The 25,326-nt window shown below is 42.1% G+C and overlaps 1 protein-coding gene across 32 annotated transcripts in view; it reads right to left on the reverse strand.

Annotated features, from left to right (window-relative positions):
* The window catches only part of LOC149124877 (rho GTPase-activating protein 20-like), a 98,395-nt gene that overhangs the window by 26,567 nt on the left and 46,502 nt on the right, over positions 1-25,326 (reverse strand). For 25 of the 32 annotated variants that reach the window (XR_016211669.1, XR_016211667.1, XR_016211668.1 and 22 more), the window contains 9 exons: positions 24,804-24,956; positions 22,873-23,067; positions 20,779-20,871; positions 19,328-19,447; positions 18,516-18,564; positions 12,638-12,802; positions 8,805-8,948; positions 5,934-5,975; positions 4,658-4,742 (listed from right to left, as the gene is read on the reverse strand). Coding sequence is in view for 23 of the 32 variants with exons in the window: in XM_089302091.1 (XP_089158217.1) it covers positions 4,658-4,742; positions 5,934-5,975; positions 8,805-8,948; positions 12,638-12,802; positions 18,516-18,564; positions 19,328-19,433 (591 nt within the window). In the remaining 9 variants the exon portion in view is untranslated. The other 7 variants (XM_089302099.1, XM_089302089.1, XM_089302098.1 and 4 more) reach the window with 7 other exon arrangements.

The raw sequence follows: 25,326 nt of genomic DNA on the forward strand, positions 1-25,326 counted from the left end.
AAAAACTGAGGGTGTGAGGCAGGATCCACGGTGAGGCTGGGACTTTGGGCACTCACACTGGGAGACTCCACATGCTCAGGGCTTCCTGGTTACCTGGTGAGAGACATCGCTGGAGAATCTAAACTTACACTGAGGACTGCACAGATCCTTTGTGTGCTCCCTGCGACAGAGTGGATGAATATTATAGCCACTGGGGCTAGCGCTAAGGCACTGGTCTCCATTAAGGAGAGGAGCTCAGCTGAGCAGAAAAAATTTCCCTTCTGATAAAAAACAGAGAGAGAGATTTACTGTGCCAAACCTGGGTGTATCACCTCAGACATGCCCTTAACCCTGGAGAACTGAACAGAGCTCCCTGATCACACCCACTACAAGCTAGATATTCACTTAAAGTAGACATTCCACTTATCTACAGAGCCACAGTACACAGATAAAATCCACTAGACCAAAAAAAAAAAAGAAGAAGAAGAAGAAGAAGAAGAAGAAGAAGAAGAAGAAGAAGAAGAAGAAGAAAAGGAAGAAACCAACAAGTATCTCCACACATGCCAAACAACAAACCCACCAATTCAAGAAACAAGAATAAGGAACACGACATGACACCCTGAAAAGAGTAAAACCCTTCAACAGTAGATTGTGAATACATTGAGGCAGAAGAAATGTAGGAAATGGAAGTTTAAAAATTGATCGTAAGATTACACAGAAGTTATCGGACACAAATGCACAAACTACTGAAATCTGTACAGGACATGAAATAAAATTTCCTCCATGAAATTGAGACCTTAAAGGGAAATCAAAATGAAATGAAGAATATAATAAAATGAATTAAAAATGCAGTGGGGAGCCTTAACAACATAATCAGTGAAGAAGAAAGAATATGGGCCGGCACCACGGCTCAATAGGATAATCCTCCACCTAGCGGCGCCAGCACACCAGGTTCTAGTCCTGGTCGGGGCACCGGATTCTGTCCCGGTTGCCCCTCTTCCAGGCCAGCTCTCTGCTGTGGCCTGGGAGTGCAGTAGAGGATGGCCCAAGTTCTTGGGCCCTGCACCCCAAGGGAGACCAGGAGAAGCACCTGGCTCCAGCCTTCGGATCGGTGCGGTGCGCTGGCTGCAGCGTGCCGGCCGCAACGGCCATTGGAGGGTGAACCAATGGCAAAGGAAGACCTTTCTCTCTGTCTGTCTCACTGCCCACTCTGCCTGTAGAAAAAAAAAAAAAAGAAGAAAGAATATAAGACTTAGGAGACAAAGCACAGGAAAGAATACAGTCAAACCAAACACAAGAAGAGGAAATTAGAAACCTAAAAAACACTGTTGGAAATCTACAAGATACTATAAAGTGACCCAACATACAGGTTCTAGAAGTTCCTGAAGGCATGGAAAGAGAGAAAAGATTAGAAGGCCTTTTGAATGAAATAGTAACGGAAAACTTTCCTAATTTGGAGAAAGAAAGGGACATCCAAGTAAGGAAGCACATGAAACTCCTAATAGACATAACCAGAAAATATCCTCATCATGCCACATTGTAATCAAACTCACCACAGTAAAACAGAAGGAGAAGATTCTAAAATGTGCATGTGAGAAATGTCATGGTACTTTTAGAGGATCTCCAGTTAGACTCACAGCAGACATCTCATCAGAAACCCTACAAGCTAGGAGAGAATGGCCAGATATACTCCAAGGCTTAAAAGAAAAAAAATGTCATCCAACAATATCATACCTGCAAAGATCGCATTTATGAACGAAGGTGAAATAAAGACCTTCCATAACAAACAGAAATTCAAAGAATTTATCACCACCCGTCCAGCCCCACAAAAGATGCTTAAGGATTTGTTGCACACAGAAACATGGTCATCACTACAAAAGAAGGTAAAGGAAGAAAATCCCTCAGTAAAAGTTCAAAGGAAATTCAACGTAAAAAACAGGAATATTTTTGGGAAAATGGCAGGGAAAAGTAGTTACTTATTAATAGTCATCTTCAATCTAAATGCCTTCAAATCCCCCGTTAAAAGACACAGACTGGCTGAATGGATTAACAAACAAAACCCATCTATTTGCTGCCTACAGGAAGGAAAAAATGTTTGCAGTCACTGTGAAATTTCCCCAAATTTGACAAAAATAAAAAGTTACAAATTAGCGGCTGGTGCTGTGGCATAGCGGGTAAGGTCGCTGCCTGTATGCCGGCATCCCATATGGGTGCCAGTTCAAGTCCTGGCTGCTCCACTTCCCATCCAGCTCTCTGCTGTGGCCTGGGAAAGCAGTAGAAGATGGCCCAAGTCCTTGGGCCCCTGTACCCACGTGGGAGACCCGGAGGAAGCTCCTGGCTCCTGGCTTCGGACTGCAGTGCCTCCAGGCGTTGCGGCCATCTGGGGAGTGAACCAGTGGATGGAAGACCTCTCTCTCTCTCCGCGCCTCTCCTTCTCCCTCTGTGTAATTTGACTTTCAAGTAAATAAATAAATCTTTTTTAAAAAGTTACAAATTAAAGGAACTCAGAAAATATCAAACAAAATAGATTCAAAGAAAGCCATGTTTTGGCACATTGTGGTCATATTACTGTAAGTCAGAGAAGGAGCACAGATCCTGAAAGCAGGGACACAAAAATAGGCAAATAAGACAGTCACCATGGATCACTCAAGCTATCAGAAAGCATCGTGACCAGAACACAGTGGAATATCTGCAAGGCGTAGAGAGAGAAATATTAGCTAGGATATTCTTTCCAGGTTCAGCAAAAGTGCCTTTCAAGAGTGAAGCTGAGGGGCTGGCGCTGTGGTGCAGTGGGTGAATGCCCTGGCCTGAAGTACTGGCATCCCATATGGGCGCTGGTTCAAGACTTGGCTGCTCCGCTTCCAGTCCAGCTCTCCTCTGTGGCCTGGGAAAGCAGTGGGATGGCCCAAGTCCCTAGGCCCCTGCACCTGTGTGGGAGACCTGGAAAAAGTTCCTGGCTCCTGGCTTCGGATCCGTGCAGCTCTGGCCATTGCAGCCAATTGGGGGGTGAACCATCGGATGTAAGACCCCTCTCTCTCTCTCTCTCTCTCTCTCTCTCTGCATTTCCTCTCTCTGTGTAAGTCTGATTTTCAAATAAATAAAATAAATAAATCTTTTTTTTTTTTAAAGTGAAGCTGAAATCTACACATTTTTGGATGAAAGCAAATTAGAAAATTGGTTGGCACCAGAACTTTACTACAGGAAATGGCAAGTTTCCGTAAGATAAAATCGAGAGAAAATTAGAGAAAACTCAGATTTTCAAGTGTGAATGAATAGCATTAGGTATGATTATTTTATGAAAACCATACATAAATGAAATTGATTTTGAAAAATTCCAGGATGAGCAACCATTTGCCATAACTAAAACCAAAGCAGCTTGAGACAAGGGTGCTCCTCCCTACAGGAGAACTCCACTTCAACTTCTTCAAGCAATTCCTCTGGTTATGGAAAACAGCTCATAAAAGATGCCTGGCTCTGATTAGCTGCTGGGAAATGGCTGTGCTGGACTAGGCTTTTTCCACTGCGAATACCATGTTTTGTGATCTGAAGCTGCTGTAAAGAAAAAAGTCAAATAGCGTATCAGTGTTATCATGGTCACCGTTATGAAGATCTGCGCTAGTGTGTCATGATTTTAGAAATCAAATGTGATCCAACTGAAGATATTCTTCCCTACAACATACAAAAATGAGGAAGACACACACCGATCTCTCCAAAGGTTCACCCCTCCAAGTTTAATTCAATCCTGACAGACTTTGGTGTGGGACGTAACCAGCTCAATGCAACACCTAACTCAGAGAGTGGATTCTGTTCCACAAAGGGAGCATTACTAGAGCAAACAATCAATTGGAACATGAAATGAACAACAGGTGGCAATAGTATTTATACCAATGTTCCATTTCCAGGTGAGGACTGTATGGTGTTTATCTAAACTATATCTTGATCTTGGGAATACACAGGTATTCGAAGATAAAGGCATGCAGCATATGTAACTGCCTTCAGAAAGAAGCATATCCAGACACACATCAAGAGACAGACAGAGAAAATAAATTATGGAACAAAAATAGGACAAGATGTCATCAAATCAGCACATTTGGATGTGATAGTCCTATCACTCTTTCACACATTTCAGGGTTTTAAAATTCCTTCCAAATAAATAAAAATATTTTAACATGAAATAAATATTGAAAAACTGGGAACAAACAAAAACACTGTTTGAAAGTAGTCACAAATGAAGAGAAATATTTAATTCCCAGAATACTGGCTTGGGAAAAACACTTTATGAAAATGTGAAACTCTGTGGATATTTAACACGAAATAGTCTTTCTAAGCATAAGCACTGAGTTATCGTGGATTCCCAATGCTTCATATAACCTAACATTTACTTTTTTATGTACACAAAAAAATTGCATGTGTAGGTGAAGATATATTTCTCCATGTTCCCTTCGGAATACTCTCACTCTCCCATCTCTCTCTGTCACTCCAATCTCACTCTCTCCTCCCTCTTCTTCTCATCCCCTCCTCTCTCCTCTCCTCTGTTCCATTATATTGTTCCTCTTCCCATACTTCTTGATCTCTATCTGTTTCTCTACCTAAAACCTCTATCCCCATTGTCTCTACCTCTCTTTCAGTCAAAGTCAGGAAATTGGAATTTAAAATGTTGAGTCCAAAACACACTTACATAAGGAACGTTGCTAACGGTATCTGACTCTATCTGTAGAACTGTCGTCTGCTTTTGATCTTTCTCTTTCGACTCAGTTATACACCTAATCAAAATCATTAAGAAACAAAAATTAATGAATTAGCTAATGTTTCTCTTCAAATCAATTCATGTGGCAAAATGTTCTATATATTTCTCATCATTGATATGTACCTATATATACACATACACACACACACACACACACACACGAAACTCTTGTTTGAGGTAGCTAATACATATACTGATACAGAGACATACATATGCATTTCTGTGCACAGATATCTATAGCATACTTACAGGATATAAATATTTATATTCATCTATAAATAACTTTTATATTATTTAGATTTAGATTTGTAGAACTTCTCAGCAAGGTCAAAAGATGAGGAGTGGCATCGCTGTGGCATACGAGGTAACATCACCGCCTGTGGCACCGGCAGCCCATATGGGCACCGGTTCCAGGCCCGGCTGCTCCTCTTCCAATCCAGCTCCTGGCTATGGCCTGCGAAAGCAGTAGAAGATGGCCCAAGGCCTGGGCCCCTGTAGCTCCACAGTAGACCAGGAAAAAGCTCCTGGCTCCTAGCTTCAGATCAGCCCAGCTCTAGCCATTGCGGCCACTTGGGGAGTGAACCAGTGGATGGAAGAGCTTACCCTCCACCTTTCCTTCTTTCTGTAACTCTACCTCTCAAACAGATAAATAAATAAATCTTTAAAAAGCCAAAACAAGAACAACAACAAAACCAGATGAGTAGGAAAATAATTCTGGGAAAGACGGCATGGCCTGGAAAATAACAGGGAGTGTCTTGATGTGTGGTTTGGGCAGCAGATCCACCCCTCAACGTTTTCCTATCTGGACCGCCTTCATGGCTTCAAGTGTAGGAAGCAACAGGTGCTTTCAGACTCACTCAGTAGAGCACTGAGTAGATCCACTCAGCTACTGAGTAGCTCAGTACTAGCTACATTTATAGACATTTAATACATATTGGGAATATTGTTAGCTCTGATCCATAGGCTGTATGGAGGGAAAGATGAAAGATACATCTTGAACTTCTTCAACAGTGAACAGAACATTCATGTGAATGAGGGAACATGACTTACAGCACATGTAGAGAAACCAAGGATTGCAAGATCATCTAAGAGTATTTTCAAGTGGGAAGAGCATTTTTAAGTGGGAATCATGTAGGGGCACTGCTTGCAGAGATTTATGCCTCCTATCACAAACGAAAGATTCAAAATCTGTATGCTAGAGAAATACCTGTCCAGCAGACGTTCCCATTTTTCCATAAATGTCTTCGAACTGCAAGCAGAGAAGTCAGAGAAAATAGTAAGCTACATAAAAGACTAATTCCATCTGATTAAGACTACCATTGCAGACAAACACAGCAGCAGGCAAGTGTGGGTGACGGGGACTCAGGCGTAAGTAGTGCCCTCTCACACAAGGGCTCTGGGTGGAGTCTGCTCTTGTACAGCAACATTACAGCGATGGGAAAGAGTTCTTCAAGGGAAGGAGAAGCTGACTTGAAATGAAACCCTGGATTGCAACTATGGGATGCTAGCTCAGTGATCACAGGAGTCACTGAACTGACAGGAGTCTCAGTCTCCACCATCGAAAGTGGAGGTCATTAAACCTCAGAGTGCTCCTGTAGCTTGAAGTGCTATTCAAATGGAAAAAGCATTATGATCAGATTATGTCACACTGAAGAGACTGGGCATGTGAATGGAATGCTCTGGGCTCACTTTAGGGGGGAAATCCATACCACTGTACTTCACAGAGGCTGCAGAATTGTCAGATGTCAAATAAATACCTAGAAAATTATTTTAGTGCTATGATGTGCTGAAGGATGTCAAAGCACCTAGTGTTTGGTGACTAATGTTTTATATCCTTTCTGCTACATCATTAATGTATTTGAAATCCAAAGTGAAAAAGATCTGCAGTCGCAAACATACATGGGCTTATAATTTACTAGCATTCAAAACAGCTGGGGAGTGATTGACTACATGGAAAATAAAACTGACCATTTATATGACTGGGTCCTGTGCCGGCAGCACCTGTAATACCTTGCTCATGAATATTTTCATTATCCCGAGAGTAAACCCTAATCTCTAGTAAGCAGCCACACGCTATTCTCCACCACCCCCAGATCCTACACCATGTCATAACTATCCATTCATCAGGTCATGAACATGTAATTTGTTGCTAACTTCTGGCTCTAATGAACAACACTGCTAGGAACATTTGTGCCCAAAAGTCAGAGTTAGGAACAAACAGAGTGTATGTATGTTTACACTTTTCTTGGACCTATATTCCACAGTGGAATTGCTCAGTCCTGCTCAGTCGTCCTACATTGAACTCACGGAAGCAACAGGTTTTTCTGCAGGGGCTGCCACATTTCCTATTTCTACCAGCGAGAGCTCACCCACGCGGCATTTCTATGCCTTCTCAGGACATGCTTCCACAGCAAAGTGGACATTTCCTTGGCTTTCCACCTTCATATGGACTTGAACACCACGGGTTACTTATGCCAATTTGCATAAGAGTGATAACAGCCAACAGCAAATGTACTCGGTGCTGGGCATTGTTGTAAATGTGTTGTATGTGTTTACATAGCTTCACAGCCAATATAGCCTATGTCCACCTCGTGCCCACGCTTCTCCCTCATTCAAAAAACTGTCTAGTGGAACTCCTCATCAAAGGCACCACAAATAGGCAGCTTCCTATCACCTGCAAGATTAAGAAGACATTAAGCAATAGAATCTGAGAACCTAGGGAGAAAATTTGTCATGGCAAAGAAGACATGCAGACAGTGGTACAAGCATGGCTTTGTTCTCAGTAATATTTGCAAGCAGTTCCATCACAGAACTGAGTTGATTAACAGTTTGGATATATCTCCATTGTATCAACTTCAATATGACCTGACAGACCTGGAGGGAGTGAGGAGAGGAGGAGAGCAAAAAAGAGCACCAAGCACCTGGGATGAACTGTCTATGTGAAAAACACACAGGACATTGGGTTTGTGCCTGTTCAGAGCAGCAGGCAGAGGTTGCAAGGTACCTGCGTACACAAAAACAGACACACAAGATGTCTAGGAAATGGAGCCCCGTTTCCTTTCCTCATACCAGCCTCAAAGTGGGCCTTGGAAAACTCACCCACATCGCATGAATCAAATCTTTGTTTCAGGTGGCCGTATCACTGAAGACACCAAATAGCAATTCTAGCAACCCAGGATATAATTTAATTTGTATATCAAGTATTATTTCTTTAGGTCATTACTTTGGGAGAATAAAAGGACTTTTTTTTTTTTTTTTTTTTTTATCTTTTATTTAATGAATATAAATTTCCAAAGTACGACTCATGGGTTACAATGGCTTCCCCCCCCATATCGTCCCTCCCACCAACAACCCTCCCCTTTCCCACTCCCTCTCCCCTTCCATTCACATCAAGATTCATTTTCGATTATCTTAATATACAGAAGATCAGCTTAGTATACCTTAAGTAAGTATTTCAACAGTTTGCTCCCACACAGAAACATAAAGTGAAAAATAATAGATGATTTTTTTAAAATGATGATGAAATCAGATCAGACCTATTGTCATGTTTAATCCCAGTGAGAGTCAAGTTGGGAATTGAAAATTTCTTTCTTTTTTTTTTTTCTTTTTTTTTTTTCAAGCTGAATTGATCTACTCTACTAGTTGAAACACACAAAAGCCTAGACCTAGAGGCTGGAGGATATTGGAGAGGGGCCCCAGAGCCTTGCTCTCTCAAATCTATTTTTATTAATCCAAAATACCCACTCCCCAAGTAGCTCATGGAGCCCTTGGAAAACCATTGCTTCAGACCAAAGCAAATCATTCCAACAGTTCCCATTTCATTCTCTCCACACATATTGGCACATAAAAACCTCTTGGGGAAAATATGTGTCATACAAGTGCCATGGCTGGAAGTCAAAGCATGAGGCAGCAGATTATTATAGGGTCAAATTAAAATGCTTACCAATCCCCCCCCCCCAAAAAAAAACAAGTTTGGAAGAAAATTTAGGTGCATTTCTCTATCTTTGCTAGAAAAGGCAATAAGGGTTATATCCTTCTATATCAAAGTAAAATTACAAGACTCAGCAGTGATACTTACAAGAACTTGGCCCTATAATTCGCCATGGGCCAGCCAATATTCAGGCACCTGGAGGCACTGGTATCACCTTCCTCAACAATGCATTTGGAAATCCATATTTCATTGACAGGGATGACATATTTGTAGTAAATATTTTTGCTGTACCTAAAAAGATCATCAAGCAAGATGTTTTTTTCTTAAATGTAATGAGAGCACATCCTCTCCTGAGCAAACCCCAATCCTCCATGTTCCATAACCAAGAAAAGCTCACATCCATCTATTCCCTCTCAGTGCACAGCACAGGCAAGAGTCAGGTGGACCTGGACAAAATCATGTGCTCAGTGAAGGCTGGCCCACAAGGGGCCCACACACACAAGATTAACGGCAGCCAGTGGCAACAGGTGGACTGGTCTGTTTCTGAATGCTGACTATGGACTTGAGGCCATACTCTGTATTTTAAAGGTGTTACATCTTAAGAGAATCACTCACTCTCTGGTCATGCACATCTGATTGACTTCAACAGAGTGGCTGAGGGGTTGAACAAAGATTAAATCATGGATGAATTATTTATAAAATTTTCTTCTTCACAGAGATAGACTATACATACATAATCTCGGAATAACCTTAGTTTCAGATATTACAAATACCTTTGAATCTTAATTCTTATACAAATTTTGCATCTTGAAAGCTGGGATGGTGAATGTCTGGTCCCTGGGCTGTACAAAGCCTGTGAAGTCACTGAGGCTGGCACTGCCAAGGCAACTAACTGCAAGCTGGATTCAAAATTCAATAAATCCGTAACAGGCTAAATTTTTAAGTTGATGATTTTCTCCAGCCCGTGAAAGGTGCTATAAATATTCAAAATGATCCTGGCGGGGTGGGGGGACCCTCTCCACTCCTTCTCTAAAGACAGCTTCTTTCAAATTTCCTTTTTTTTTTTTTTTTTTTTTAAAAGGCAGAGTTAGACAGTGAGAGAGAGAAAAAGGTCTTCCTTCCCTTGGTTCATCCCCAAAATGGCTGCTATGGCCAGTGCTCTGCCAATCCGAAGCCAGGAGCAGGTGCTTCTTCCTGGTCTCCCATGCGGGTGCAGGGCCCAAGCACCCGGGCCGTCCTCCACTGCCTTCCCGGGCCACAGCAGAGAGCTGGACTGGAAGAGGAGCAACCAGGACAGAATTGGGTGCCCCAACCGGGACTAGAACCCGGGGTGCCGGCGCCGCCGGCGGAGGATTAGCCAGATGAGCCATGACACCAGCTCAAATTTCCTTCTTAAGATTTGGTTCAGATCATCTGCCCCACAGATTCTGGCTTAAAAAAATACTGTGTCCTACAGACTGCAGCCAAAATAAAAGCACAAAACAAAATGTACCTTAGTCCAAGTGCTCAACGTCTTATCCATAAGGGAAGAAAACACCTCCCATTTTTTTCTGCAGAGAGCACAAGGTGACAATATCGCAGCTTCAGCAGTGATATTGCTCAGTACTGGTTTGGTCCACCCCACTTTCGCCCTCTGGCATGCTGCCTTGTTCATTTACAAATCTAACTCTCAGGTGAGTGGTAGACGTGAAGAGCTCTAAGCCTTAAGGAGGATGTTCAGGGATTTGGCCACAGGGCTCCCTATGATTTAAAGCGATTGAAATGAAACTGTCATAAAATCTGCCATGGGATCCAAAAGAATACAAAGTGTTGAGGCAGCTGGGTGAGAGCCGGTACTATAATAAAGAGATCTAGTTTTAAACATGGGCTCACAGGACCAGCGCTGTGGCACAGTGGGTAAAGCCCTGGCCTGCTGAAGCACCGGAATCCCATATGGATGCCAGTTCTACTTCCGGCTGCTACTCTTCCAATCCAGCTCTCTGCTATGGCCTGAGATAGCAGTAGAAGATGGCCCAAGTCCTTGGGCCCCTGCACCCATGTGGGAGACCCGGAAGAAGCTCCTGGCTCCTGGCTTCAGATCGGCACAACTCTGGCTGTTGCGGCCATCTATGGAGTGAACCAATGGAGGGAAGACCTCTCTCTCTGTCTCTACATCTCTCTCTAACTGACTTTCAAATAAATAAAATAAATCTTAAAAAAAAAAAAAATCATGGACCCACGACTACTGTGGTGACCTTGAGGCAGCCACTGGGGCTCTCTTAGCATCAGAGCCTGTTGGAAAACAAGAATACAGACCCATCTCAGATAGTGAAAGCAAGGATTAGGCAAGAGGAGGTACAAGATATCCTGAACACACAGATTGCGCTTAACACACCCCTGATCCAACATACCTCATATGATTGTCACTAAGATGAGACTGCATTTTATAAAACTGGGCCTGAGTCTTGCTTCTCTGCTCTAGGACAGGGCAGAACTGGAAGCCAAGGGGAGGGCAGCACTGGCAACTTTTATTTTTCTTTACTCACTTCCTGGTGAGATTTTGTTTGTGGAACTAGTCTTTGTCTTATATAATATTTCATAAATTATGAAAACACAGGTGGAGCAGATAAGCAGATGTCCAGATCAGTCTATTCCTGCCTACTCCTTCCCTGCACACGTGTATTAAGCAGTTGCCTTATTCCAGGCTGTGTACTGGTTGCATTTGTGTTCAAGGCTGACAGTGGGAGTGACCACTTGTGTCTATCTCCAACCGGCACACCAAATCTGCCTCCTGTACCTTTTGCTTTCACTGTCCCTCCCAAGTTGGGGCCCTTGGTATCAGTGATCTGGGTTATCATCTCCAGGACATAGTCTCCCTCCTATATTGCTGCCAGCTCTCCAATCCATTATCTCCCAGCAGCCACAATGATATACTACAATATTTACCTGATATGGCCATTTCCATAAGGAAACCCCTTCAAAGGCATTTCTCAACCCCTTACTGGGATCTGTCAAGATCCTCTGTGACCAGAACCCTGAGCACTTATTCAGTCTCACCTCTGACCTGGTCAATTACAATGAGCTCCAGAAACATCAGCCTTGCTGAAGCCCTGCTCCCAAAGGGTCAAGCTGCATACACGATGGCCTGCAGTCCCCTCAGCCAGGCAAATCGGGACACCCAGTCTATAGAACAGGTGGCTGCTTCTCACACCAGAGGAATGGTTTCAATGTTGCATCTCACAGAGGCACCCTAGTGGGACTCTTCTCTGACACTCTCCACATGGCACTGTTTATTTCCTACTATCAGATGCACATTATTACAATCTTCAATTGTCTCTTTCTTAGTTTGATCATCTCTAGGCAAGACTCAAGAAAGAAGAATCCTGGGACCAGCACTGTGGCGTAGCAGGTAGAGCCACTGCCTGCAGTGCCAGCATGCCATGTGGGTGCCAGTTCAAGTCCCGGCTGCTCAACATCCAATACAGCTCTCTGCTATGGCCTGGGAAAGCATTAGAAGATGGCCCAAGTCCTTGGGCGCCTGTACCCATGTGGAAGATCTGGAAGAAGCTCCTGGATCCTGCATCCTGGCTTCAAACTGGTGCAGCTTCGGCATTTGCTGCCATCTGGAGAGTGAACCAGCGGATGGAAGACTGTCTCTGTCTCTCTCTGTGTCTCTCTCTCCCCCGCCCTTCTCTTTCTCTCACTGCCTCTACCTCTCTCTAACTCTTCCTTTAAAATAAATAAATAAATGTTCAAAGAGAGAGAGAGAGAGAGAGAGAGAGAGAGGAACCCTGTCTCTCCCATTCTTGATTCCACTGTCTACAGGGGCACAATACAGAATAAAACTTCCATGACTACTTGTTTAATAAGTGAAGAATGAAATCACTGGCAAAAACAAAGTAAAAACATGCTACTTGCTGAGAAAGAGTGCATGAAAATGAATTTTGTTAGAGACAATATATTTCACGATGATCAGGACAGCATGCAGCATATGCACCTACCGAATGTTCGAGATTTTCAGTACGTCCTTGTACAAAAAAGCCTGATGCTTTGTTTTCTTATTACCCGTTCTTAACTTTATCGGACCGTGCACCAGTAGTCTTCGTTCACGTCCCTTTGAAGCACTTGCATCCTCTGAAGTCCCAGCCTCTTGAAAATCATCGTCCCTGCTCAACAGCAAACACCAAAGAGTAGCTAGTCAATGGTCACAGACTAGTTTGATGCCGGTCATTAGGAGTGACACATGATAAAACTGTCATCTCAATTCCTCAGACAAGGCTCTCCAACTACAGATGCCAATGGGGTTTCAGGTTTTACAGGTCTCAAAGAGCAGGTGGCACTGAGAGAGTTGGACAGGGAACACATCCAAGGGAGAACCTAGGGCAAGTATCGTCTTACAGGAGTGCCAAAGAAGACAGCCGCTCAGACCAAGAGGTGTCAGGTAAGTGGAGAACTGAGAGGATAACAAGAAGGGAGCCATCGCTCCCATCAAACGCTATGGAAGGTAAGGCAGGTGGTTACTGAGGACTCATCATTGGACTTACTAACACGGAGGTCTTGGTAACCATGGACAACTGCTGGTGGAATGATGGAAGGGATGTTTTCCACAAAGTCTGTGGTACACAGAGGGTTCTAAAACAACCCATCCAAAAGCCGCACACCCTAATGATTGCAGCCTATGACTGTGCTATCTGCAAAAAGAGACTGTGAAGACAGAATGAATGTGATGAACCTTCAAATAGGGAGAGTACATTCCCTAGTTTAGGAGGCCTAAACTAACCCCCAAGAGGTCCCCAAATCAGAGATTATCATCTACACTGACTCAGGACATGGCACAGAAGGGGAAGCCAGAAAGAGTTGAAGGGCAAGGGAGAATGAATCTGTCATATGGGCAGGAGCTACACAGAAACATGAGACTAGATGTAGTCAGCCCCCAGGTGACAGCTGGAGGAGGAAGGTACCTCAACTACAAGTAAGGGGATTCAAACAATGTTCTGAATTAGCTCAGAAGCAGATCCTAGCCCAGAGCAATCTCCCAACATGTGGACCAAGCTTAGAGGACCCTATGAAGTGGACCCAGAGAATCCCAAATAAACCTGTGCCCTACAGGTCCGTAACAAGGAATTCCTGTGGTTTTCAATCTCTCTGTTTCTGGTCATTGTTGTACCTCTATTATTTTAACAAAAAGAATGTTGCTTCCTGAGACTAGGTGCCATTGCCATAAGCATCTAAAAATTGGAATGCGGATTTGCAATCAGCAATAAGCGAAGGCTGCAACACGTCTGAGGAGCATGAGAAAGAAAAAGCTGAAATTCTGTGGAATACACAGTTAGCAGAAATGTGCATACGAAAGATTCTGCTGGTGTGCACTTGGCAGTATTGAGGATCAAAAGTCTGTGAGAGCATTTCAGGCATGGAAAGCCAAGACACTGTGGCAAAAACATAGTCTACACGAACGATCTCTGTAGACCCCAGTGGAAAAAAGTGGCAATCAAAGAAGAGTGCACTTATCTCTAAAGGGAAGAGAGAACTTCCACTTTGCTTATGGCCTTGTCCATAGGGGAAAAAACCGCTATAATCCAAAAGTTTTCCTTTTGAAATCTGTATTTATGAAATAAACGTTTTCTATTAAAAAAGGCTTCCATAGCCTAGACAGCTCATTTCAAGAGCCTCGGGTGGTCACTGACGTCATCCATGAGAGTGTTCATTGTTAAATTAACAGCAGAATTGGAATCCCCTGGTACGAGTACTCAAACAATATATTTCACTTTGTGTTTTTATGGGGGTGCAAACTGTTGAAATCTTTACTTAATGTATACTAAACTGATCCTCTGTAAAAAAAAAAAAAAAAAATATCAACTCCCAACTTGACTCTCACTGGGATTAAACATGACAATAGGTCTGATCTGATTTCATCATCATTTAAAAAATATCATCTATTATTTTTCACTTTATGTTTCTGTGTGAGAGCAAACTGTTGAAATCCTTACTTAATGTATACTAAGCTGATCTTCTGTATATTAAGATAATCGAAAATGAATCTTGATGTGAATGGAAGGGGAGAGGGAGTGGGAAAGGGGAGGGTAGTGGGTGGGAGGGACGGTATGTGGGGGAAGCCATTGTAATCCATAAATCGTACTTTGGAAATTTATATTCATTAAATAAAAGTTAAAAAAAAAATTAACAGCAGAAGTCACTGTGCACTGACTCCCCATGCAGGACCTCTGTCCTCAATGAGTTGTATTGAGAGTTAACTGTAAAACCAGTTTTCAAACAGTTTGTGTATGTGCATATGTGTGCGTGTGTGTATGTGTGAAAATTGTTGACATCTTTCCTTAATATAGAGTTGGTCTTCTATGTACAAAGTCAATTGAAAATGAATCTTAATGGAGAATAGAACTGGGAAGGGGAGACTGAGGGGGATGAGGCATGGGAGTGTGGGTGGGAGGACTGATATAGTGAGAAGAATAACTATACTCCTAAAGTTGCACTTATGAAAATTTGTATCCCTTAATAGATAGATTTTAAGAATAAAAAAAGAAAGTACTGAAGATTATTGAAAATTTCAGAGTCTGACTGTTTCTAACTGGCTGTGTATGAAAGGGAGCATGTATCATAAAAGAGAACATGTAATCTGGAACAATAGTATCAATCTGCCTGGTTTTAGTGCAAGTTAAAGTAAAATATCGAAAGCAATCTTCAACTGTGAAGTTCTCCATACATATCTGCTGCTAATTCATTCTAAGTAAAAGCAACAGGCATGTCTTCTGCCTTTTCAAAGGAAAATTAAATCACATATCCCTGATATTCTAAAGCAGTTTACATCTCTAAAGAGTATTTCCATTCAACTACCACACTGCCCTCTGGAAAGAACACTAAGATGGACACCACAGCTGTCACTCACCAAGCTCTTACAACATGGTTTCAGAAGAGGGAACACAAGGCAATTTTCAGCCTATCACATGTAAAACAAAATGACACAGCGATTGGTAAAGAAGTCATTGTAACGTGGTCCCCTGTTAGCATGACAATTTACATAATAGGGATACATTGATTCCCACTTAGTAAAATGCTTCCTATCTTATCTAAATTAGTGTTCAAATTGGGAGGCGAGGGGAGAGAAGTGCTAGACAACATGAAATAATGCTGGACACATCCACAAACATTTCTTAACATCACCCAGGCTTAGATATAACTGGTTGAGTTGGGACCATGTACCAATGGGGCTCTGTGGCCATAATAGGTAAAACCAGTTAGACTGAGCAGAACACAAAACTCTTTCATAAACAGGACAGCCTCTTTCGAGATCTTTTCAGAGAAAACTCTTTGCCATGAAGCCAAGGAAGTGTCTCCCCTGACAGTACAAAGCCTGCTCTTTTGAGCTCAGTAGCACTAAACCAAAGAACAAAAGTAGCTTCTCATGAAACCAGCACCAAAGTCAGGAATTACTTCCTCTGTTTTAAGGAAAACAGGACAGAACTCCTCCTGGGGTGACCAGTCTGCTTAAATGATCACAAGTAGTACAGGAAAAGGCTACCTTGCGCTGGGGACTGGCGGATGACTTCCAGAAGCTCTGACAACATTACTTTCCATGTGTTACAACTCTAGACTCTGTCGACACTATTCAACAGAGACCATGAACAAGTCCCTGAAGACTGTGGGTTCCGCAGTAGTCAAGATCACCCATCATTGTGATGTCAAGGTTCTAAGGCTCATGCCATAACTGACAAACTCTCAAACTGATATAGTGGTTTTCTAGATTTTGGCACCATCATTCAATTCTTCAAAATTAAACTGAGATGATGGTTCATTTGCATGCAGTTGTAAGAAACACAGAGAGATTTCAGCAACCTTCCCTCCAGTTTGCCCAAGCGGCAATATATTTCAAAGCTATAGTGCAATATTATTTCTTTGCATATTTTAGTATAATTATATAATATTTTATACAAAAATAATATGTACAACATTAAAATGAATACATGATTCACCCATTTTCTGTTCTTGTAGCAAAACCCCTTAGGCTAGGTAATGTGTCAAAGAAAGAAGTTTACTTGTCTGACGGTTTTGGAGGTTGAAAAGTCCAAGAGCATGGGGCCCCACTGACTCAGCCTCTTTTCCTGGCTTATAGACAACCATCTTCACACTGTGTCCTTGCATGGCACACAAAGAGAAGGAGGTAAGGGCTTCAACAGGAGAACTGGGTGGGTGGGGGAAGAACTCTGACCATAGCAGTCTATTTTCACTTCTGTCATTGAACACTGACCTTTCGGCCCTACATACCAAATGGAGAGACAGTATCAATGTGATGCTGTGTCAATTATAAGGTTATTTTAACATATCACAAACACAAAATTCTTTTATTCAATTTCCCCCCTTAAGTGTTTAAATGGGTGATCTCTCACATCACACATAAGGGTGTTAATTGTGAAATTAACAACAGGAGTCACTGTGCATTAACTTCCCATGCAGGACCTCTGTCCTCAAATTGTTGGATTATGAGAGTTAATAGTAAAACTTGTTTGCAAAGATTTACTTCATTTTAATGTATTAAGTGGAGGATGTTATCTATGTCTCATAAGCTATAGTAATGTCTAAGTGCTCACAAAGGATGCACTATGCTTGGGTTCTTCAAAGTTGATTTTCTCAAATATATATACATACATACATACATATATAAATTAAACCTCTAAAAAAGTAAATGGTGATGAACTATCTACACAGGAAAGAAGGTTTTGTAGCAACACTGGCAGGAGGGCTGCAACCAAACTAAGTAGTTTTTGAACCCCCCCTCCTTCAGCATTCGCCAGTAGAGGGTGCTGGTAAAAGGAGTTATTCTAGAAGAGTCTCAGTGTCTCCACCTGCACAACAGAGATGATAGTGCACCTCAAAGGATTGCTGCAACTATAAAATGGGATAACAGTATAGAAAATTTAGCAAGCTAACTCACAGAATAATTCTTGCTTAATACCAAGGCTGCTTAGAAAAGACAGGGAGACATTATTTTCCAAAATAGTGAACACTATCATGGATGTTTGTCCATGGCCAAAGAGAAAGGAGGGAGAATATGTCACGCAATCAAATCCACTGAGCAACGACAAAACGTCAAGCTTCTTGCAAGGTAGTTTATATATAGCCTCCCCTTGCCTCAACATCAGCTTCTGGGGTAAAAATTAGTAATTCCATTTGACAGGTGGAGAAACTGAAGCTCAGTGAAGTTGTGTGACTGGGGGCCAGATACCTAACAGTTGGTAAAGTGAGAACTCTCTAAGTCCTAAATCACACAGTGTTTCCATAGCTAAGCAGTGCCCCCCACCCCCAAGACAAGGGGAAAATATCCTTGGTATTATATACATATGCATGTATATATATTTTGCAGAATCATCTTCCTGGCATGTACCCGGGGCCTCAGTATCTTCTGCAGCTGGATTTGGTGAGCCCTCACACCCATTCATCCTTCACCCTCACAGGGCTGCTTCTGGACCCCTCGGCCTCTGTGGGCAGCTTGTTGATAACTCACAGGCAGCCAGTCTGTATTAGTGCCCAGATATGCTTTTAGTTGCCTGTTACCTTAGGCAGCCAGCCACACCTTGGCATCAGACAGGCTGGGAATAGCAGTCAATACCAAGAAAAGGTTATAATCAATGACTCTCCAGATGTCTACTTGTGCTGGCAGTTATGAGCCCTTGGGAGAACCCTTACACTCCCCATATGTTCTGGTCTCCCTCCTGAATCCCTGTAATTATCCTTTCTCATGTTGGTCCTCTGAACACCCTCATCTTTGCCTCCACCAAGGGAAACATCCTCAGTAGCTGATATCAAGCACCTGCTCCAGTGTTCCTTGCTGCCCTCTGCTGGCAAGAATAGGAAGTCATATTTTACCTCTCAGGACCATGGCACAGGGCAGGTACTTCATTGAGATGAGTCAATTCTGGAACACCAAATTGGAAGTGCTGTCACAAAACTAAGTCCATAAAATGAATACTATTTGAGAACATTTTTGAACAAATCAAAACCATTGTAAAATATCTAAGTGCACCCTGAAATGCTGCTTCTAGCTGCATCTGTCCTCTATCTTTTCATTCAAGGCAGAGTTCCAACATCACAGTGGAAAATCAGGCTCCCAATATTAATCATCATTCCCATAGTTTATAGAAATGAGCAAAAGAAATCACAAAATGGAGGATAAAGCGATAAAGCATATCCTACTCAGCCTTCCTAAAGAAACGATTAATGGTGATGATAATATACACATTAAATCAGATCTCCTAGTTCCCATGTCTGTTTCTCAAGTTGATTGAAACAGAGTAGAGGGGGATAGGATAATACGGTAAACACAAATTAAACACACAATTTGGCTACAAAAATGCATAAAGGAATGAGAGAAGAAAATCATGATGGAAGAAATGTAGTGATGCTATGACTATAATACCCTGGGCTCATAAACTACTCAAGGCAATGTCTCACGAAAAAGATTTTCTCACAATACTGCCTATTGAAACAGTGCTGAGGGAGCAGGGTGTTAGTTACTCCATTCCTTATGTCTTCATAGAGTAGACTGGCAATTGGATACACAAATATTGTAACTGCCTGGTCTTCACTTCTCCAACTTGGAATGAGATGTACATAGCATTCTATTCTTCTTGCAGCTAAGCTTGTGTGCTGATGCAGGGGACCCTCTCCTGTCACCTCACCTCTGGGAGGCAAGGGCAGATGGTAAAATAGTAGGGTCTTTGGAATTGGGACTGGAGATAGATTATGGATGTTTGAGTTTTGGCAAACTACTTCATATTTCCGCATCTCAGTTCTTATATCTGTAAAAAGAAGATAATGACTTTCAAAGTGTTGTGATGAAGTGTGAGATAAAGCATGGAATAAGATAATTCAATCCCTGATGCCTGCCTGACCCACAAACAGCACTCCAGAAACCCTGGAAGTATTCTCTCAGTGTCTAGATAGGGTTTCTCTGCCGCTCTGCTGGATGGTTCCCGCTCTGGGGCTCGCTGGGTATCAGAAGAGCTGCTTTATCACAAAGAAATACACACCTACCTCTTGGCTTCCAGCAAGTATATCCATATGCAGACAGTTTTCAAGGGTGTTTGAGATAGTATTCTTGCATGGACTTAGATTAGGGGTTGTCCAGTTTATACTTGCAGGGTTTTGGGTACACAGATAATATTCTAAGACAACACAGATTCAGAACGGGTGTTTGGCTCAGCAGTTAAGATGCCAGCATCTTCTACCACAGTGCCAGTATCAAGTCCCAGATCAACTGCCCATTCCACCTTACTACATATACTCCTTCTAGGAGGCAGGACTGCTGGCTCAAGTGCCTGGATCCCTGCCACCAATGTGGGACACCTGAGCTGAGTTCTTTAAACCTGGCATCAGCCTGATCTACCCCCTCACTACTCCAGGAACTTGAGCAAAGAACCAGCAAATGGAAGAACTCTACTTGTTACCCTCTCTGTCTTTCAAACACAGAACATGAATGACAACTGAAAAAAAAGATTTTGATCTGGTTAAGTCCCTTTGTGGAGACAAGTTGCATAGCAAAGGGCACAAATAAACATAGATGAAAATGTATTTCATACAAATAACTGAAAATACACCATGTTTCTCTTATTTAAAAATAGATCCAATGATAGAGGACAAAAATAGGTAACATGGTAACAAAAGTTGACTTGGGTTATCAGAAGGTCAACTCATTTTCCTACCTAGATGGTTTATTATGATCTTATTGCTGGGTCACAAGGTTTTGGCCAGACTGGAACACAATTGTCAACACTCATAGACACAAGGTAGCTTTTCTATGTACACTTTAAAAACAGGCACCAGCAAATACTGCTGGCTTTCAGTGATGCAGAATGGAAGGATCCCTACTGTTCCAATTTTACAAAATATAAATAAAAAATCTGAAAGAGAGAGGAGAGTATCCATTCTACAGTTATTCCAACATAAATGCTTATTATGGTGATAGTGAACAAAATTACTTGAAATACAATTTCAGATATTTCACAGATTATTTACAAGTAATCAAAACAGAATTCCTCAAATTCCTCAAGGACTCTCTGGATCTGATGCTCATTTGAATACTTTTCTGAGTAGATAGAAAATTGAGTTTCACACCAGTCACAGATCTTACCTGATGGATTCTTTAAGCAAAGAAAGATTAAGATAAAGGCTTCTGTCTTCTGTTTCCTTCCATTCTTTAGTCAATCATCTAATAGTGGAACACCTGAGGAAAGTGTAAATAGAAATCACACAATCAGACATGGGTAAATTTTGAAAGCATGTGAAGGGAATCTCCTGTGTCCTGGACACTCAATTGCTCAAAGGATGCAAAAGGTGAAAAGAAAATGGTTCAGAAACACTTTATTGGATGTGCTGTTGGGAAGCCACAGGATGAACTTCCTTGGCTGGGGAATGAAGGGAGGGACCATGGAAATGTCAAACTACAGCACAACTGGGATACCCATCGAGCCCACAGTTCAGCTTCCTCAGTAATGCATGACATTAAATGAAATTACTCAAATAAAGAACCTAGAAACAACAAAGCAGTGTGTTACTCAGTGTGTTAATATTCCTGAATTGAGAAATCCCCCATGTGAACTTCCTACTCGAAAAGCTGAATATCACAGTCTTAGTGAGCTTGAAGAAATTCATCTTAATTTAAACCTGACAGCATTAGTCACACCTGGTTGGGAATTTAGGCGTTACAGCGTAGCATTCTACCACCATTCTGTTCTTTCACATACAAGACATGGGGAAAATATTAAACACTACAATTGAAATGAAATTGCAAATGGAAGCAGAAGGGAAAAATGTCTCTGTGGGAATATGTACCCTATGATGCTAATGGTCTCTGAGCCTATATTTTAAAACAGGGTCGTGATAATGATCAGAAGAAGCTTCACTGCATTCTAATTATAAAGGCAGCTTCCGTTCAGCACGTATGTTTATATAGTGAGAAAATGATTAACAAGACAGGTGTGGAACCCTTGTTCTACTATGAGCCTTTTTATACACTCTAAGCAAAATACTACATTTTTAAAAACCTTCCTGCCCAAGTTTTCAGATCAAAATTCTCCCAGATAATACCTCAAAGAAATGGCAAGCTGTGGTTTAGAAAAATATGGAATTGACATAAATTTGGAGAAATCTCCAACGTGAGATGGTATGGATGAAAACAAATCATGATATTTTTCAAGAGAGCTTAAACTTGAAAGAAATCAACAACTCTCTGAGCTGGGGGAGTCTTCAATAGTGGTGCCCAAGAGTAAATTGTGATCTGTTACAAGGCTGGCAAATGACAACTACTGGGTCAAAAACAGGTCAAATACTTAACGTTACCCATGGTCATTCACTCACACAATATTGTCTCTGACAGTTTCAGGCTACAAGGTAAAGTTTCGGCCTACCCAAGTAAAGTGAAAGATAACAACATGTAAAGATTCTTTTTCTTGTCAGTCCTCCCCCCAAAATAGTTAACGATTTACACTGTACTAGATATTATAATGTCATCCAGAGTTGGTCTAGAGTATGCAGGAATATATGACCAGATGAAATGGAAGTAATATACCATTATACATAAGGAATGTGAGTATCTTTGGAATTTATTATCCACAGGTGAGTGCAACCGATCCTCAAGGACCAGAGAGACAACTGTACTCTCTGGCTTGGCCATGAGACATGGCAAATATGGAAACGTTGGCGAAAGGTAGTGTGAATGATTCTGAGTTAATCTTAAGAGTCCAGGGTAGCCACTAGCCCTCCAATGGCAGAATGAGAACTGTGAAAGAGACCCACTCTAGCTATCTACAAATTTGCATGAGAAACAAAACACTCATTGAGTCAGCCTGGTGTCACAGTGGGTTAAGCCACCATTTGTGATGCCCAAGTCAAAATGGTGGTACAAGTCCCAGCTGCTCTGCTTCCAATCCAGCTCCCTGCAAACGTACCTGTGAGACTGATGGATCATGCCCCAAGCTCTTGGGCTCATTGCTACCCATGTGGGAGACCCGGGGGTAGATCCATGATCCTTTTTTTCAGCCTGGCCCAGACCTAGCTGTTGCAGGCATTTGGAGGAGGGAACAGATTTTTGATATCTCTATCTATCTACCTATCTACCTACCTCTCTTTCTCTATCCCCTCCGTGTGTGCATATATGTGTATATGTATGCATATGTGCATCACTCAGACTTTCAAAAAGTAAACAGACAGAACAAAAAATACTTACTGTTGATATTCTCTGTTTGAATGTAGCAAAATCCAAATTTCATGGGTGAGTATACTCTGCTTAAGCTTTCCCATAGAGGCTGGCTTCTCAGATTGACAACACTAGGAAAAGCATCTCACTCAAAGTTCAGGTGTGGTTTAAGTCTCAACTTCTGATGTTGATGGGCTCAACTGCAACAGGTGTTCATTCCTCTACCTATGATAAGAAAAACTGAGTGATAGCTAATCCAGACCAGCGGCCCACCACACTCTTAGAATGCTGCATTTTCTGTGTAGAGCAATGTGTGGATGTCAGCCGTGACTCCTCAGCGTTTGGTTTAAATGTCTTCTACATAAGGGAAGCCTCCCAGCACAGGAGGTTGAGACAAGTTTGCTTGATGTTGCAGTGGATTAGTCCACCACCACTTGTGATGCCACACTCCATATTGGAATGCTGATTTGAGATCCAGCTGCCCTTCTATCTAGCCCCTTACTAGAGAACCTAGAAAAGCAATGGACTATGGTCCAAGGACTTGGGCCCCTAGCTACTTACGTGGGAAGCCCTGCCGTAGTTCTAGGATCTTGATCTGACTTGGTCCAGTGCTGTCTATTGTAGATATTTGGGTAGTGAACCACTGGTTTTGAGGTATACATATCTCTCTCTCTCTCTCTCTCTCTCTCCATCCCTCTCTCTCCCTCTGTCCTTAGTCATTCTAAATTTCAACTAAATAAATAAAATAGGACATTGAAAACCCCACAAGAGTGTACAGCAACACATAGATGATATAAAGCTCTAAGAATTTGTGCTAAAGATGCTAGCTGACAGGGAATGAACAAAATGCATGTCAACCTTTAAAAATGTCATTTCACAGAACGCCTAGTGAAACACCTCATGATGTGAAAAGGCATACAGAGCTTTCATTGCCACTTTTCCTGAAATGATCAAGCTCACTAACGTCAATAGCTCCCTTACTTCATAACGATTTTCAGGGTCCACACATTTGCAATGAGAACCCAGAAGCTGCCCTTGCTCTCAGGTTTTCAGCCTTTCCTGTCATTCCTTTTGCTACCTTTCTGAACCCAGTTTGGGCTGTTTTAAAGGTGAATGGCTCAGCTAAAGCAAAACCGGTGCTACAGAAGGAGCTGGAAACAACAGACTGGTTGCCATCTCCTACTACTGAGACCAACATTTCATTCTAGGGCATTACTTTCTGGACTTCACTTCTAGATGCACTACTATAATTAATCAGATATGTAGTAATAATAAGATCATTGCTTTGCCAAATATAGACAGGAAAGACTGACATTTAAAGTGTCATGGAGTGTTTTGGGGAAGATCTCATTATTGCCATTGTTTACCAAATTGACATATAATGTTTCAGGCAGTCTCTGCTTTCTAGAAGAATTTTTTAACATATTTCATAAAAAGACTACCAGAATTTTTATCTCCATGTTTTACTAAAACACCATGCCTGCTTTCCTTCTGAATCCACGTTTCAAGTGTTAGAGGTACTGAACAGCCCTAGAGTTCAACTGAATGTTTCAGTCTTAACAGAGCTCACTGAGGCTATTTGGAAACCTAGATGTCTGACTGCTCCTAATCAACGCTACTTCCATTTGTGTATGAGTAATTCCCTTATCAGCAAACTCCATTTGTTGGGTGATCTGTTCTAGCCCCCTGAAATCCCACTAGGTAATTCCAACAACTCTCAGGTTATGGTGTTTCATAAAAGCATTCCTGTAACCATCATTACATATTGATATCTATTTGTTTAGCACTATGAGATGAAGGAATGCAAGAGATTCCCCTCTATTCTTAAAAAGCACACAATTGGATTAGAACCGTAATCTTGGTTAATACCATAATTATTTGGCTATAATTACGGTTAAACCACAATCTTGCATAATTACAAACAGAAAAAGATGCATAATTAAATGAACCAGTTTGCTTACTGCATGATCCTCAGTCACGTATTTTCCTCTTTTCAGATCTCAAGTTCCAGAGAGGCCAGGACCTTGCTGAATTCGTCCTGGCACTTGGCACACAGTATTCTGCACATTCACAGATGCTCAATAAGTCATTTTTGATGAATGGATGTGCATTTGCTTAATAAAGGTGAAGATTAAATGAGTTACATACATGAAGACCTTAGGACAACATCTATTATTAAGACATTAATATAGTAAAATATTGGCCGGCGCTGTGGCTCAAAAGGCTAATCCTCCGCCTGCGGCGCCGGCACACCGGGTTCTAGTCCCAGTCTGGGCGCTGGATTCTGTCCCGGTTGCTCCTCTTCCAGGCCAGCTCTCTGCTGTGGCCCAGGAAGGCAGTGGAGGATGGCCCGGGTGCTTGGGCCCTGCACCCGCATGGGAGACCAGGAGAAGCACCTGGCTCCTGGCTTCGGATCAGCGCAGTGCAGCGGCCGCAGCAGCCACTGGAGGGTGAACCAACAGTAAAGGAAAACCCTTCTCTCTC

Source organism: Oryctolagus cuniculus, chromosome 8, assembly GCF_051225735.1.
Source record: "Oryctolagus cuniculus isolate XC-2025 breed Fujian yellow rabbit chromosome 8, ASM5122573v1, whole genome shotgun sequence".
NCBI lineage: Eukaryota > Metazoa > Chordata > Mammalia > Lagomorpha > Leporidae > Oryctolagus > Oryctolagus cuniculus.